The sequence below is a fragment of the Zea mays genome, chromosome 2 (assembly GCF_902167145.1).
Source record: "Zea mays cultivar B73 chromosome 2, Zm-B73-REFERENCE-NAM-5.0, whole genome shotgun sequence".
Taxonomy (NCBI): domain Eukaryota; kingdom Viridiplantae; phylum Streptophyta; class Magnoliopsida; order Poales; family Poaceae; genus Zea; species Zea mays.
This window is the reverse complement of record NC_050097.1, coordinates 130,841,824-130,858,325: the sequence shown is the minus strand read 5'-3', so window position 1 is coordinate 130,858,325 and position 16,502 is coordinate 130,841,824. Positions and strand designations below refer to the sequence as shown.

The following is a 16,502-nucleotide window of genomic DNA, read 5'->3' as shown; positions in this document are numbered from 1 at the left end:
TTTTTTCTTTAGAATCCAAACCCGTTACACGACTTCGTCAACCAGTTCTTGGCTTCTGGAGGTAGTGGACACAACTCCAACGACCCCAATATGTGATTAAGTTAGCTTTGTGCCGCACTGTGTGTTGTAATGAACTATTTGTGGATTTTATGTTTGTATGGACTATTTGCGGACTTTATATTTGTATGGACTCAAGTTTTATGTTGTGAACTCAAATATGAATTTTCTGTTATTGTATGAAATTTCTGTTATTGTATGAATTTTGTATAAATTTTCTGTTATTTTTCGCATTTTTTCAATTTTTTTCTCTGAAATTACTAATTTTCGGCGGGCCCCCTGGCCGCCGAAAATAAGAGTACTATTTTCGGCAGTTTCAATTTTTGGCGGCTAACTGCGTGACTGCCGAAAATATAGCCTTATTTTCGGCGGCCAGGGAGCCAGCCGCCGAAAATATAGCCTTATTTTCGGCCGGTTTTTTTTGGCGGCCAGATGTCGCCGAAAATAAGCCCTCTGCCGCCGAAAATAGCTTATTTTCGGCGGCAGAGGGCTTATTTTCGGCAGCGTCTGGCCGCCGAAAATGCTTGTAGCTCTTGTAGTGGTTCCTACCTTCTAATAGAGGTTTTACCTAGGGTGGCGGTGGAGTAGGGCTAGCGGGGCTATGGCAGGTCGGTGCAGTGGCGACACGTCACGGTGCAGGTTCTTGCGCAGCGACAAGGAATACCTCTGCAAAAAAATAACACAAGTCTATCAACAAAAAATTCGGTAGCACCTCCCCTGCATGGGGAGGTTTCTAAAACATGCAAATAAAAGTAGCAACACGATGGCTGCAAATCACCAATATATTTTCATTCACATGTGTTTATGTACTATTAAGTATAATGTAATGCAAGTAGTGAGAAAATCTAGTAGGCTTTGGTATACATGAAGCAAGTATCATAAACTAGGCTTTGGTATACAGGAAGCAAGCATCATTAAATGTCACAATACTATGCAAGTTAGAAGTATCTATCTATTTTGTACAAGTAAAAACTAGCAAAATACAAGCATTATACAAGTAAAAACTAGAAATATATAAGCATTGTAGAAAATACCTTGTCCCGGGATCGAGTGTGGGCGGCGGTGGTGGTCGTGGCTGGGCTTCGCAGGGCGGGACGCGCGGCAGCGGGGCTCGCGGTGGCAGGGTCGGCGGCGGGGCTCACGACGGCGGAGATGGCTGGGCCCGCGGCAGGGGAGATGGCAGTGGCGTGGCGTGGGAGATGACGGTGGTGGTTGGGGGCGGCGCAGCGTGGCGTTGGCAGGGGCAACGCAACGCGGCGCGGCGTGGGCGACGACGGCGGGGGAGAGCGAGGAAGGCGACAACGTTGTAAAAAAATGGCCCGAGCACGGGTGTTGTATTGTTAAGTTCATTGTCTTTGCCGAGTGCCCGCGATCTGGCACTCGGCAAAGACTGTTTTAATATTTTAAAAAACCATTGACGAGTGTCATCCGTTAGACACTCGGCAAAGTATATTTTCATTCTTTTCTTTTTTTCACCAAACTTTTTGTTGTGTGTTCCTACACTATGTGGACCTACATGTTCCATTTTTGCACAATTATCAAACTTTTTGCTATAGTTATTTGATTTAGTTTGTTTAATTGAATTTCTTCGGATGATTCAGATTTGAACTGCAAGTCACTCTAAAAGTGGAAAACGATGAATACAAAAATGATATCCATGTTATTTATCACAAGTTACGACTTATTTCCAGAACAGACCGGAATTTTCGATCACCATGCTCACGAAATATGACCGTGAACTTGCCACCTAGTTGTTTTAAAAATATATAAAACACAAACAAAGTCAAAAAATCATGAAATTTGTCGACGTGTCATGATATCATATGTAGAGTTTGTCATAAAAATTTGAGAATGTTTCGAGAAAGTTGTGACACACTATATGTAGAAACCTAAGTCGCCTAAACATGAAATCATACAGTTTCGATGTAGACCGGCTAGGTTTCTTCACATATTGCGTGATAACTTTCTTGAAACATTGTCAAATTTTTATCACAACCTCTACATATGATATAATGGCATGTGGACATGTTTCATGATTTTCTGACTTTGTTTGTGTTTTATACAATTTTTAAATAATTTTATGGCAAGTTCACGGTCATGTTTTGTGAGCATGGTGCTAAAAAATTCCGGTCTGCTCCTTAAATTGATCGTACCATATGTTAAATAACATGGATAACATTTTTTCACTCACGGTTTTCTATTTTTTGAGTGACTTGCAGTTCAAATCTGAATTATCTGAGAAAATTCAATTAAACGAACAAAATTTAATAGTTATAGCAAACACTTCTATAATTGTGCCAAAATGGAACATGTAAGTCTACATAGTGTAGGAATAAACCACAAAAAGTTTGGTTGGAAAAAGAAAAAAAATAAAAATATACTTTGCCGGATGTCCAAGGTAGACACTCCGCAAAGCATGGTTTGCCGAGTGTTAGGCTTGAGACACTCGGCAAAGTAGCTTCTTTGTCGAGTGCCAAAGACTTGCTCTCGGCAAAGGCAACGACCGCTCTCGACAACGGGCCCTTTGCCGAGCGTTACCGTTCGCCGAGTGTTCGACACTCGGCAAAGCCGTCTTTGCCGATTGTCTCCCTTTGCCGAGAGTCCTACTCTCGGTAAAGGTGGTCGTTGCCGAGAGTGCGACTTTGCCTAGTGCCCGACAAAAAGCACTCGGCAAAGAGCTGGATTCCGGTAGTGGTATAAACATAGCATGCAGCTCAGCACACTCTGATTATATATACGCCCATGAACTGACTAACTAACTGATTCACAAATTTGTAAGGTGAAAGGTAATCGATAACGTTAACCATGTTTGTTTAAGTCCAATGTAATCAAATACCACACTAAAAGTTGACACCTTCAAACTTGTTACCGCTGGTAATCGAGCATAAATCTTTATTGTTGTCATTTGCGTCATATTTCGTGAACCAAATGGTACCTAACTTCAATCACATAAACCAGAGAATCCAATCAAACACAACAAAGGTCACCATAGAGGTATGTAGAAATCACAGGGACACTGTGTAGGACTACTATACATGTGCCAGTAGTACGCGCGTCGTCCGAAGGACACCTGTTGCTCTAGCTAGTAAGCTAAAAGTGACGTAAATTTACTCGTTGACAAAGAAAACTGATACAAGAAACTGTGTCCCATAAATTTTATGGTAACGTAACCACGGATGAAAATCAATTTCTACGTACTTGCGGCCTTGGAGCTTAGAGCTGGACAAATTATGGAAGATTTCGAAATACATCTATATCTCAAAAAAAAAAGTTGGTAAACATCCATACAAATCCTTTGTGCAGTAATGAGCTAGACGACGGCATGAATTTCTGTGACAAATAAAAGATAGCAATTTGCAAGAATTGCTACAGCATGAAATGTAAAGCGACTACTAGCACATTTCCGTCGTGGCCCTTATTTAATTATGAAAAACATATATTCCACCCGACATAGTAGTACGCAAGAATATATATCACTTAAAACAACATAGCAGGTACAAAGTACATACAACCCAACGATAATATTAAGAAAGCATCCAATTACATTATGCATGCGCTCAGATGCATGGCCATCCATGAATACTCTGTAAGCACACCCACCCTCTTCATTTATTTATGACATCGTCATGCCAAAGCCCGCAACCCATATGCATACATATGTATGTAAATATATATCTCACGGATAGACTTCGAAGGCAACACGAGTTCCAAATTCCTTGAGAATCTTGTATTCGCTGAACCCTGCTTTGGTGAAGAGCTGACGCCATTCTTTTTCGTCGTGCTGTCGTCCTTTTGTCATGGTCATCATGCCGATGTCCATCAGGAGCTGAGTTTCCAGCATAGGCCCAGAGTGGTCAATCATAATGTCACCGATTATAACTTTCCCGCCATCCTTCCGTGAAGGAATCGCCTTCCGGCATTGAGCCAGAAGCTTGACGCACTCCTCATCGGTCAGGTGGTGCCACTACCGGAATCAGCTTCTTTGCCGTGTGTTCTAAACACACGGCAAAGGCTATTTTACACTCGGCAAAGCCTTTGCCGAGTGTAACACTCGGCAAAGAACGCTCGGCGAACTGTATATCGGCAACAGCTTCTTTGCCGAGTACTTTTTGTCGGGCACTCGGCAAAGACTTTGCCGAGTGCCATTTGGCACTCGGCAAAGAAAAGTCACCGTCACGGCGCCAAGTGACGGTGACGGATCCTTTACCGAGTGCCAACGGCGACACTCGGCAAAGACTGGTCTAGTGGACCCCACAGCCAGTCTCTGTGCCGAGAGCCCTAGTAGGCACTCGGCAAAGGAGGTTTCTTTGCCGAGTGTCTGGTGGACTGGCACTCGGCAAAGAACCCTCCAGTGGGCCCCTTTGCCAGTCCCTTTGTCGAGTGCCTTGGCAACGGCACTCGGCAAAGACATCTTTGCCGGTTCCCAGGTTTCCTTCTTTGCCGAGTGCCATGGTCAGCACTCGGCAAAGATGGCTTTACCGGTTCCCAGGTTTCCTTCTTTGCCGAGTGCCATGGTCATAGCACTCGGCAAAGCGACCTTTGCCGAGTGTTACACTCGGCAAAGTGACCAGGATGTCCCTTTTTTATTTGTTTTTGCTGTTCCATCCAAACAAACAAAAGATATATATCATTCACATCACATTATATATCATTCGCATCACAGAATCAACACATTTATCATCAACACCATATATATCACAAATATCACCACATAAATCAGGTTTCACAGCACATAAGTCTCATTAAGTATCTCACAAGACCAAGTATAACTAACATCACCAACACTCACAAATATAAGTTTGGATCATCACAAAACAGATATAAGTCTGGATCATCACTAACATCACCAAGTATCTCACAAGACCAAGTCTAGCCAAACATCACCAACACTCACAAGACCAAGTCTGGATCATCAACGAGGTGGGCATCTGGACTGGTTCGGCGAAGGGCTGGACGAAGCATGAGGGTTGTTCGACGCCGCCGATTGACCCTGCATAGAGAGTAGATTGTATGTGTGAGAACATATGAATATATATCATGCAGTACTAAAATTTTGATACTCACAGGAGTAGTGAACTCAGCAGGGTCAGTTGCAGGGAACAACGGAGGTGGTGGAGCATGACCCTGTGCGGCGCCAAGGCTCTGCATGTACGCGAACATCTCCGCCATCCTCTTCTCCAGCTCCTCACGTTGCCTCCTCTCATCATCTAGCTGAGTCTGTAATATTTCGCCCTAATGTTACGATAATGCAAAGAGAAGATATATAAAAATTAATGAACGATGAATAGATAAGGAATAACCTGGAGTTGCTGGATACGATGCTATGAGGTGTCCTGCCGAGGTCGTATGGCTGGGCTCGCGCTCGTGCTCCTTGCTCGCACCTGAGAGAGAGTGGGAGTGGAGGACGAGTCGATTGCCCCGTCGGCAATCCAGTACCGCCCATGCCTCTTGCCTCCTCCGACCCTCATGAGGACATCTCCGTCGATGTCCTCGGTCCTCGGATCGTAATCTGGCCCATGGACCTCCTTGGCCATTGCGGTGTACTCACTGAGTCGGCTGTGGATGGCGGGGTTGGTGTACGCCTCGGGCCCGTCATCCGGGTTGTAGGTGACGTCGGACGTCGCCTTCCCCTTGTGGGCCATGGCATATGCCGAGAACGTGGAGCAAGGCGCGCCACCATGTGCCGCCGACTGCGAGAAAACCAACGATATGGTTAGAAATCATGTCTAATCGAAAGTTATATACCTAAATAAAAAAGAGCGCGTACCCATGCTTCCGCGTATTTGCCCAGGCTGCGGCTGCCTTGATGGTGGGAGGGACCTTGCATCAGCAAACGCCGTTCCCGGCTAGCGTTGTGCGCCTCGTCCCACTCAGACGAGCACCACCTCTGCACCATCTTCTCCCAGCACTCAGGATGCGCGGCGCACCAATGAGGAATCATCTAAAAAAATATAAGTACACCGCATATCAGAAGATAAGAATAAGCATATTTAGTACCAATAATAAAGTTTTGTATTTACCTGCAAGTACTGGTCCGCAGTCAATGACATGGTTCGGGCGTCCTTCTTGTTCACCTTCTCCCCAAGGACGGAGCCGTGGTAAGTGACGATGGCCTGGATGCGCGCCTCGTAGTGCATGTCCACGACGAGCTTCTTACAGCACGTCGTAGACACCACATCCGCCCTGGCCTCGTATCCAGCATCGCACCTGAAGAAATCCTACATACAAAGACGATGTATCCATACATTATTTAAAGAATATGCAACAAATGCGACTTATTAAACAATATAGTGCGAGGAAGACTTACCCACAGCTCTTGCTTGACCCGCTCCGCCTTGTTGTTGAATTGTCTGCCGTCCCGATCTACTGCATCGGGGGCGACGGCGTAGTGGTCGAAGGTGTATGCTGGGCTCGTCACTCCGGCGTACTCGACAAGTCCAGGGAAGTGTTCCCGGCATAGAAGGCCGAGGATGCCATTGGGGTTGCGGCCGTGACCCCCTGCAGTCTCCAAAACCATCCAAGACCTGTCCAAGTGATTAAGATGAAGTATCATTTGTGGACAATTTTAACAGAGTATTCAATCGTTAGTAGATTTAGTTCGTTTATTTGAATTTCTTCGGAAAATTTAGATTTGAACTGCAGGTCACTCGAAACTTGGAAAACCGTGCATGCAAAAATGATATTCATGTTACTTAGCATAAGTTACGACCGATTCCAGGAGCGGACCGGAAACTTCGAGCAACATGCTCACTAAACATGGCCGTGAACTTGGCATCCACATGTTTAAAAATTGTATAAAACACAAACAAAGTCAGAAAATCATGAAACTTGTCCACGTGTCATGATATCATATGTACAGGCTGTGATAAAAATTTTAGAATGTTTGGAGAAAGTTGTGAGACACTATGTGTAGAAACCTAAGAGGACTACACATGAAATCATAGAGTTTCAATGTGAATCTAGAAGGTTTCTACAGATAGTGTCTCACAACTTTCTCCAAATACTCTAAAATTTTTATCATAGCCTATACATATGATATCATGACACGGGGACAAGTTTCATGATTTTCTGACTTTGTTTGTGTTTTATACAATTTTTAAACATGTGGATGCCAAGTTCACGGCCATGTTTAGTGAGCATGTTGCTCGAAGTTTCCGGTACGCTTCTGAAATCGGTCGTAACTTATGATAAGTAACATGAATATCATTTTTGCATGCACGGCTTTCCAAGTTTCGAGTGACCTGCAGTTCAAATTTGAATTTTCCGAAGAATTTCAAAAAACGAACTAAATCTACTAACGATTGAAAACTATGTTATAATTGTCCACAAATGATACATGTAGGTCTACATAGTGTAGGAACATAACACAAAAAGTTTGGGAGACAAAATCAAAAAAATAAAAATATACTTTGCCGAGTGTCTGGATAAGACACTCGGTAAATCATCCTTTGCCGAGTGCCAGATGCGCGGCACTCGGCAAAGAAGCATCTTTGCCGAGAGCCGACTGTTGGCACTCGGCAAAGACTGACGGCCGTCAGCTTTGGGACGGCCGCTGACGGCCCTTTGCCGAGAGCCCCATTTGCCGAGTGTTTGACACTCGGCAAACATGGATTTGCCGAGTGTGGACCTGTACCGAGTGTCCTACGCTCGGTAAAGACGCTCGTTACCGAGAGCCAAGCTTTGTCGAGTGCGGCTCTCGGCAAAGCCGTCTTTGCCGAGTGCCCGAGAAAAGGCACTCGGCAAAGCGTCCGGCACTCGGCAAAGGCTCTGATTCCGGTAGTGTGCAGCACAAGCTAATTATATGCAATGATTAATTGGTGACTGATGAGTCGATCATGAAGTTAATTAATTTGAGCAGGGTTATTACATTACCTTTAGCACGACAGTTTGAGCAGGTGGAATGAAACTGAACATGTCACCTTCGACATAGTTTATCTTCACTCCATCAGCCGGTTTGGCGGCAATGATCTTGGGAGGGGCCAGCACAGTGCATTTTATGTGTGGGAAGGCCTTGGCAATGGCCCTGGCACCCTTGTCATCACCAAAGTTACCGCAGCAGTAGGTCATGGACTGGATCCCCTCGAACAAGTCCCTGAACTCCCGCAGCGCCATCTCGACGCCGAAGTTGTCGTGGGTGTCCAAGGCGTCGCTCGCCATGTCGTGGAAATCTGCGTCGAGGCTGCCCATGCTCTCGTGGAACAGAGTCGCCCCGTGCAGCTCCTCGAACGGTGACGTGGCCGTGTCCTTCCTGAACCACTCGGCCAGCCCTATTGCCGGCTCGATGTAGCGCGACGAGGTGCAGGTGAGCACGAAAGAGGTGTGGTTCATGTGGTCCTCGTGAGGGATGCCTTCCACCAGGAGGTAGGAGACGGGGCTGATGCGGTACCTCTCCTCCTCCGTGCTCTGCCTGTCGACGGTGAACACGCCCGACGCGGCTAGGAGCCGCAGCAGGCGGCGGAGGAACGGTAGCTTAGCGGAGGGGAGAGACAGCGCCGTGATCAGCTCAGCGGCTGAGGCAGCCCCACCATGGCGGTAGATCGCCCTAGGGATGCCAAGCACCACGGCGCACTTCAGTGACAGGGGCGTGAGGTAGGAGAGGCTGAGCCGCCATATGTCGGCTTGTGCCTGCAGTAGCTCGGCGTCGCTAGGGCGGACAACCTCAGAAGCCATTGCTAGAGTGCTTGTGCTTGTGCTTGTGCTTGTGTATATGTGTGCGGTGCGGAGCTACGTTGGGCAATGGGTGGTTTATATATACTCCATCCGTCTCTCGGAACACACAAGATGAGAATGAGACTAGTCAGTACGTATATGCCAATAGACGCATGTACTATCGGTGGAGACTCCATGTGTATGATTGATTTTGGTGTAAAGGAGACTGATTACCCTTCGTACCACGATAAGTCACTTTTTTATTGTTTTAAACATCTTATTTAACATTTTGTTTTATTCAATTTTTTATAAATACTATTTATTTTATTATGAATTATTTTGTCATTATATATACTTTAAAAATGACTTATTTATTTTGTTATTTAGACAAAATGAATAAGACAAATGGCCCACTAGAGATGGTTTTACAACATATTTTTACTGGAACCGACAACCGTCAATGTAATAAAGGCCAGCAAAAAAATTTAATTACACAAGCACCTGCTAGAGAACCTCAAGGGTAAATATTATATGATATATGTTTTCTTAAGACAACCATCACTACAAATGATGTTTTCAGAAATTACAAACCGGACTAACAAAAAAGTAGTCACTAGTCATGTGAATTTTTAAGTGTTACGCAGCAACATGAACCTAAATCATCAGCCTTAGGCCCTTAGCGCGTTCCTCACGGAACCACTCCAACATACACATAGACGTCTCTAGATTTTGCGCCGTAAAATTTAAGAATTAAATCTGACTCTATTACTATTTATTTTTAAACTAAAATAAATTAATGGCTCTAACTTATTGTGAAGAATTATTTGGATCGTTATCTATTATGACTCCTGCTCCTAAACTATAATTTAATCTTGAAATGCCTATTTGAGGCCTTAAACGAGTTTAGATGAAAAAATATTAACTACAAAGTTTCTTGATTTTTTTCAGATCTATAGCGCTTTGATTTTGGTGCTTTCTCAATCTGAGTCATTTGCGTACTTCAAACATTTCAAACATACTTTTTGCTGCCTAAATGATTTCAAATGACAAAGTACTTAAGTACAAATTTGTAGATCTTTTTAAGTAATAAAGCATTGGTTCGGACCATTTCTCCATCCAAGACCCTTTTTAAAAAAAATCACCTTCAAATTGTTTGCAGGGATGCTAGATTAAGAAAATCGTCGCAGTAGATGCATATTTAGTGGTGGTTTATTAAAAAAGCCGCTAGTAAAAATGTGATTGGTATTGACGTTATATTTAAAAGAACCTTCCGTGTCAGTATAAATATGTTATCGCTATCAGTGGTACACGTAAACAATATGCTAGAAAAGATATATTATCGTGGCGGCTTATAGACATAATCCTGCAATTTCATTTCTAGCTACTAGCGTCTAGGGGTGGTGTCCTTAATAAATTTCGGTTTAAAAATAAATATAAATAGAATCCGATTCAATCTTTAAATTTTATAGTGTAAAATTAAGAGCCCTTTATCACCCTACTATTCTCTACTACAGACTACACCACATGTGCGTAGTGTGGGCGTCCACCACGCTTCACCATGCCTCCGCCTGATATCGCAGCGGCGGGCCCTCAGGCAAGCGCCCGCCCTCGCCCTCCCCCGGCGAGGCAATGCAATCTCGCATCGCGACGCTACCCCTCGACACACCCAGCACTCTTATTAGCAATGCCGAAGGTGTTGTATAATGAATACCATTGTCGAAGTGACAGCATTGGCCCTTCTTCGTCTTGTTTGGGGGCAACCATTAGAGATACAGTAAAGTTTCTGTTGCCTTGCTTTATTCCATATTCCTCAGCAAAAACGCATCCAGCTTCGTGTTGGAGCGAAGGCAGAAACGCAACCCTTCGCTCGAAGTCTCCGCTGCTTAGCCGCTGCTCTGACAGACAAAGCAGGCAGGGACACCCTTCGCTTGATCGGCACCAAACGAAGACCGGCGACGAAGGCATCCCACATTGCGGCCTCGTCCAGCTCAGAGGCCCACGTGCGATCCGGCCCATTGTAACGGGCCCTGCGTGGCCGCCGCGTGTTACGGGCCTAATTTGTAAAGACATCCCTGTAATTACAGTCTGTAACCCTGCTTTATGGGAATATTCTGGGGATAACCTAGGTAGCTGAGGGCACATGCGTCCTTAACACAAGGCGCTGGGCGTTCAGGTACCTATAAATACCCCCGCACAGTGCCCGTGAGAGGCCTGGTTAATAGAGCTATTTGCCATCTCACGTGTAACCCTACTGTCCACACTGTTCACCCCTGTTGGCTCTCTTGCGACTGGTAGCAAGTTCCAACATTTGGCGTCCACCGTTCGTGCTACGACAAAACCACCCGCGATGGCACCCAAGAGAGCTAACCCGAAGGCTGACGAGGCTGCGAAGGCAGCACTGCTTGCCGCAAGAAAGGGCAAGGCCCTCGTCCTCACCCAATCCACCCACCAAGAGCCCACTAAAGACAATGTTCCCCGCACCTGCGAAGACGACACCTTCCGCACCTGCGGACCCGAAGGACAATCGCAGCCGCCCCCAGGTTTCGCCCCACTGGAAGGCGCGGATCTCACCGAGGACGGCGAGGTCCTCGGCGTCTCAACAGAAGAACAGCTACAGCTGCACGCCCTGCGCCTCAAGAACCGCAATCTCCAGAGGCAGAAAGAGATACTGGAGGCCAAGCGCCAGCGTGTGTCCGCACTAGCCAAGGTGCGGCAAATGATACGCGACGAGGAGCAGAAGGCCCAAGACCTCGAGCGCGAGATCGCGCTGATGCAGCGCGAAGGCCACCTCGGTCTACAGCAAGAGCCGCCCCTCCAGCAGCGCGCGCAACCGGAAGACACGCGCGAAGGCCACCTCGGCCTGCAGCATGGCCCACCCCTGCAACACCGAGCGCAGCCGGAGAACCCGCGTTTCCCCCAGCATGACTACACCTTCCAGCGCGGCGCGCCATTCCAAGGGGTCAACTACCTCGACGAGCGAAGTCCCCTGGCGCCACACCTGCAAGTGACGCCTTGGCCGGCTAACTTCCGAGCAGGGACCTATCCCAAGTACAACGGCAGCACCAACCCGGCGCAATACATAATGAGTTATCAGGTCGCCGTTGCATCCGCCGGAGGGGACGACGCCACAATGGCGAAGTCTTTCATCATCGCCCTAGAGGGCCCAGCACTCACCTGGTTCACCAGATTGCCTCCGCTGTCCATTGATTCATGGAGAAGTCTCAGGGACAAGTTCCTGCTCAACTTCCAAGGGTACCGCCCAGACACCGACGCCTTGGTCGAGCTCTCGCTTTGCAAGCAGCTGGAAAAGGAGACTCTGCGGGAGTGTTACCGCAAATTCTTAACACTCAAGTCACAGCTGCCCTCCGTCGATGATCAGATCGCTATCCACTACGCCATCAGTGGCCTTCATGCCGGCGTCCTCTACAGTCATTGTATCAGAGATCCACCCACAAACCTCCAGGAGCTATATCAGCTCTTTGAAAAATATGCCAAATCCGAAGAGCTCCACCAGCGCAAGGTTGAGTCACAGCGGAAGCCCAAAGATGCCCCGCAGTCCAGCCGCACATGGACGAGGACTCCGCAGCCAGACTCCGGTCGAGACGGCCGCAGTCAGCAGCAAGTGCACAACATCGCCAACCAGCATCCCGCTGCTGACCCCCCTCGCCGCCAGGAATATCCCCCCAAGGCCGCGGAAATGGAACTCGTGGCAGGGGCCGAGGGCGCGCACAGCCGCCGCGCCGATTCTACTGCCTTTTTCACGGCAAAGACTGCGCCCACCAAACCAAAGACTGCCCCAAAACGAAGGCCACCAGAGACAGAATGGCATGGGCTCAGCCAGCCGACAACCCCAGAATTGTCGCGCACAACTACCAGCAACCCCCTCCACCATATATCCACGCCCCCGCTCCGCATCCACCGCACCACGCTTACCAACACCTTCAGGAAGTACAAATCGTACCTCCTCCACCCCCACCTCCACACCAGCAACATCAAAACATCCCCCATGCCCCAAAGCAGGAAGACTTCGCCGATCAACCATATCGCGGAGTCATTCACATGATAACAGGGGGGTCGAGCACTGACTTCGACACCAAGCGGCAGAAGCGGGACCACTACCGCAGCATCAACCATGTCGCCGTCACTGGCCCAGTCGTGCAGACAAAGTGGTCCCACATACCGCTAACCTTCGACGCGCGAGACGTCGACCTGCGCAGCGCCCCCCACATCGACGCCATGGTCATCAATTGCAGCGTGGCAGGCTGGGACTTACACAAAGTCCTAGTCGACAACGGCAGTCAGGCGGACATCATCTTCCTCCACGCCTTCGACCGCATGGGTATAAGCCACAGCCTGCTCAAGCCTTCGGACAACCCGTTGTATGGCTTCGGTGGCAAGGGCACCTTTCCCGTTGGCAAAATAGAGTTGCCCCTCTCCTTCGGTGTAGCACCCAATGCCCGAAGTGAGCAAGTAACCTTCGACATTGTCGACATGGTATATCCATACAACGCCATCATGGGCCGGGGCTCCATCAATAAGTTCGAAGCTGCCATCCACGGACTGTACCTATGTATGAAGATACCAGGTCCGCTAGGCGCTATTACGATCTACGGCAACCAGCAGACGACGTGCAACATAGAGCGGGACTTCGTGCCTGGTCAGAGGAACGTGCACTGTCTCACGACACAGCGCGAGGTCCCTACGCCCGCCAGCCCAACCGATAAGCTGCATGACAAGGCACAGTTGCAGAGCCAAGACGGGACCAAGACTGTCCCCCTCGATCAGGCCATGCCCAAGCAGACAGTCACTGTCAGCGAAGACCTTACCTCACATAAAGAAGAGAAGCTTCTCTGCTGCCTGGCCAAGAATAAAGATGTCTTCGCCTGGTCCGCCCTCGACCTGGTCGGAGTCAGCCGATCCATAATTGAGCACAGCTTGGGAATTGACCCTTCGGTGCGACCAAAAAAGCAAAGGCTTCGCAAAATGTCCGACGAAAAGACAGAGGCCACCAAGGCGGAGGTGCACTGCCTCCTAGAAGCTAAATTCATCGAGCCAGTGGCTTACCCCACATGGCTCTCCAATGTCGTAATGGTGCAGAAAAAAAGCGGGAAATGGCGAATGTGCATAGACTTCACCAGTCTCAATAAGGCCTGCCCAAAGGACAATTTCCCGTTGCCGCGGATCGACAAAATAGTCGATAGCGCGGCCGGATGCGAGGTCATGTCACTCCTCGACTGCTTCTCCGGCTATCACCAGATATACATGAAGGAGGAAGACAAGGCTAGCACCAGCTTTATAACACCCTTCGGCACTTATTGCTTCATCAGAATGCCGGAGGGACTCAAGAATGCCGGGTCCACCTTCTCCAGACTCACCAAAACAGTACTCGAAGGGCAGGTTGGCAGAAACATATTTACATATGTGGACGACATCGTCGTCGCCAGCAAGAATAAGGAGGACCATCTCGCCGACCTCGCCGAGACATTCGCGAACATACGAGATGCACGACTCCGCCTAAACCCGGAAAAGTGCGTCTTCGGTGTTCGCCAGGGCAAGATATTGGGCTACCTGGTGTCACACCGCGGCATCGAGGCCAACCCAACCAAGATCCAGGCCATCGTCGACATGTCGCCTCCGCAGTCCGCCAGGGACGTCCAGCGTCTGACAGGCAGATTGGCCGCTCTCAACAGATTCATCTCCAGGTCCACCGAGCGAAGTCTCCCCTTCCTCAAAACACTCCGCGGTGCAAAAGACTTCGCCTGGGGACCGGAGCAAGCAGCGGCCTTCGCCTCACTAAAACAGTACCTGTCGGAGCTGGCCATCCTCACGAGCCCCGACTCCTCGCTCCCCCTATTGCTCTATGTCGCGGCTTCGCCGCACGCGGTCAGCGCGGCACTAGTGCAGGAGCAGACAGTTGAGGGCGCGGTCAGACAGTGCCCTGTTTACTATGTCTCCGAGGTCCTAACACCGTCCAAATGCAACATGACAGAGCTGGAGAAGATCGCCTACGCAGTTGTTATGTCTTCGCGCAAACTGCGCCATTACTTTGAAGCATTCAAGGTCCGAGTCACCTCAGACAGGGGGCTCGGCGAACTATTCAGAAACCCGGAGGCATCGGTGAGGATTGCCAAGTGGGCAGCCGAACTCTCCGGCTACCACATCAGCTTCGAGCCCAGGACAGCCATCAAGTCACAAGTCCTGGCAGACTTCGTTGTCGACTGGACTGGGCCAATAACACAGTCAGACCCGTCCACAGAGAATGTTTGGACCATCCATTGCGACGGCGCATGGTGCCATGCGGGGGCAGGCGTCGCTGCAGTCGTCACCTCACCAGCCGGAGTCAAACACAGATATGCAGCACGCCTCAGCTTCGCTCTGGAATCCGACAGATGCACAAACAATATAGCAGAGTATGAAGCGGTCATCCTGGGCCTCCGCAAGCTAAGGGCCCTCGGAGTCACCACATGTATCATCAAAACAGACTCCAAGATAGTTGCCGGCCAGGTCGAGAAGGACTATGCAACAAAAGACCCCGCGCTCATGCAATACCTCGCGGCCATCCGCAGTCTCGAGAGACAGTTGAAGGGATTCACCTTGCAGCATGTGGATAGGGCCAAGAACGAGGAGGCCGATGCACTAGCCAAGGTTGCCGCCAGGGGCGAGCCCTTGCCCTCCGACGTGTTCTTTCACACCATCGGCACGCCAGCCGTCCGGAGCCCCGAAGGGCTCCAAATAACTAATGACAGCGAGGGCCACCGCATAGTCAACCTAATCATGACCGAAGACTGGCGGGCACCAATAACCCTGTTCCTACAGGGATACTATCATCCAACCGACGTCAGTGAGGCCAAGCGCCTCAGACATCGAAGCCGGGACTTCGCACTGATTGAGGGCCAACTCCACAAGAAAGGGGTCAGTCAGCCAATGCTTAAGTGCGTCACCGAAACCGAAGGCATGCAGATCCTACGTGAAGTCCACAGTGGCACGTGCGGTTCGCACGCAGGGCCAAGGGCCCTAGCTGCCAAGGTGATCCGCCAAGGGTTTTACTGGCCTGCAATGATCTGCGCTGCAAATCGGGTCACAAGGTCCTGCGAAGCCTGCCAGAAGTTTTCTCCTCGGTCAGGCAGCCCCTCGCAGTATACAAAGCTGATTGCCCATACATGGCCTCTCCAGCGCTGGGGCCTGGACATCGTCGGGCCCCTACCCACCGCTCAGGGGAACCTCAAGTTCGCCTTCGTAGCCGTCGAATACTTCACCAAATGGATCGAAGCGAGGGCTGTTTCTACAATAACATCAAAGACTGCCCAGAAATTCTTCTGGCAAAACATTGTTTGCCGCTTCGGAGTACCGTCCGAGCTAACAGTTGACAACGGCAAGCAGTTTGACAGCCAAGATTTCAAGGATTTTTGTTTCTCCATCGGCACCAAGCTTGCCTTCGCTTCAGTCTATCATCCGCAATCCAACTGGGTCGTGGAGCGCGCCAATGGGAAAATCTTCACAGCTGTCAAGAAGATGCTCCTCGATGAAAAAAAGGCAGATGGACCGAATTGTTACCGGAGGCAGTCTGGGCGCTAAACACAACTGAGTGCAGGGCGACTGGGTTCACTCCTTTCCGCCTTCTATACGGATCGGAGGCCATGACCCCGCAAGAAATAAAGCATGGGTCCCCGCGTACAGTTCCGTCAGCCGTCCCCGACGTGGACGAGCCAACTTCAAAAGATCTCATTGACGGAGACCGGGTCTTCGCCCTACAGGCCCTAAACAAATACCAAGCCCAGACCAAAGCATGGCGCGAC

The 16,502-nt window shown here is 49.1% G+C and overlaps 1 protein-coding gene across 1 annotated transcript; it reads right to left on the bottom strand.

The window, feature by feature from the left end:
• Positions 1-3,552: 3,552 nt before the first annotated feature.
• On the bottom strand, positions 3,553-8,769 carry LOC103646955 (flavonoid O-methyltransferase-like protein Os11g0303600). Its single transcript, XM_008671556.3, has 3 exons — positions 7,930-8,769; positions 7,843-7,850; positions 3,553-4,019 (listed from the first exon to the last, which is right to left on the bottom strand). The coding sequence occupies exons 1-3, from the start codon at positions 8,725-8,727 to the stop codon at positions 3,734-3,736; spliced, it is 1,092 nt and encodes a 363-aa protein (XP_008669778.1). The 5' UTR covers positions 8,728-8,769; the 3' UTR covers positions 3,553-3,733.
• Positions 8,770-16,502: the final 7,733 nt, after the last annotated feature.

Excerpts from the sequence above, each read along its gene's own strand:
- LOC103646955 (XM_008671556.3), bottom strand. The coding sequence starts at position 8,727 with ATGGCTTCTGAGGTTGTCCGCCCTAGCGACGCCGAGCTACTGCAGGCA.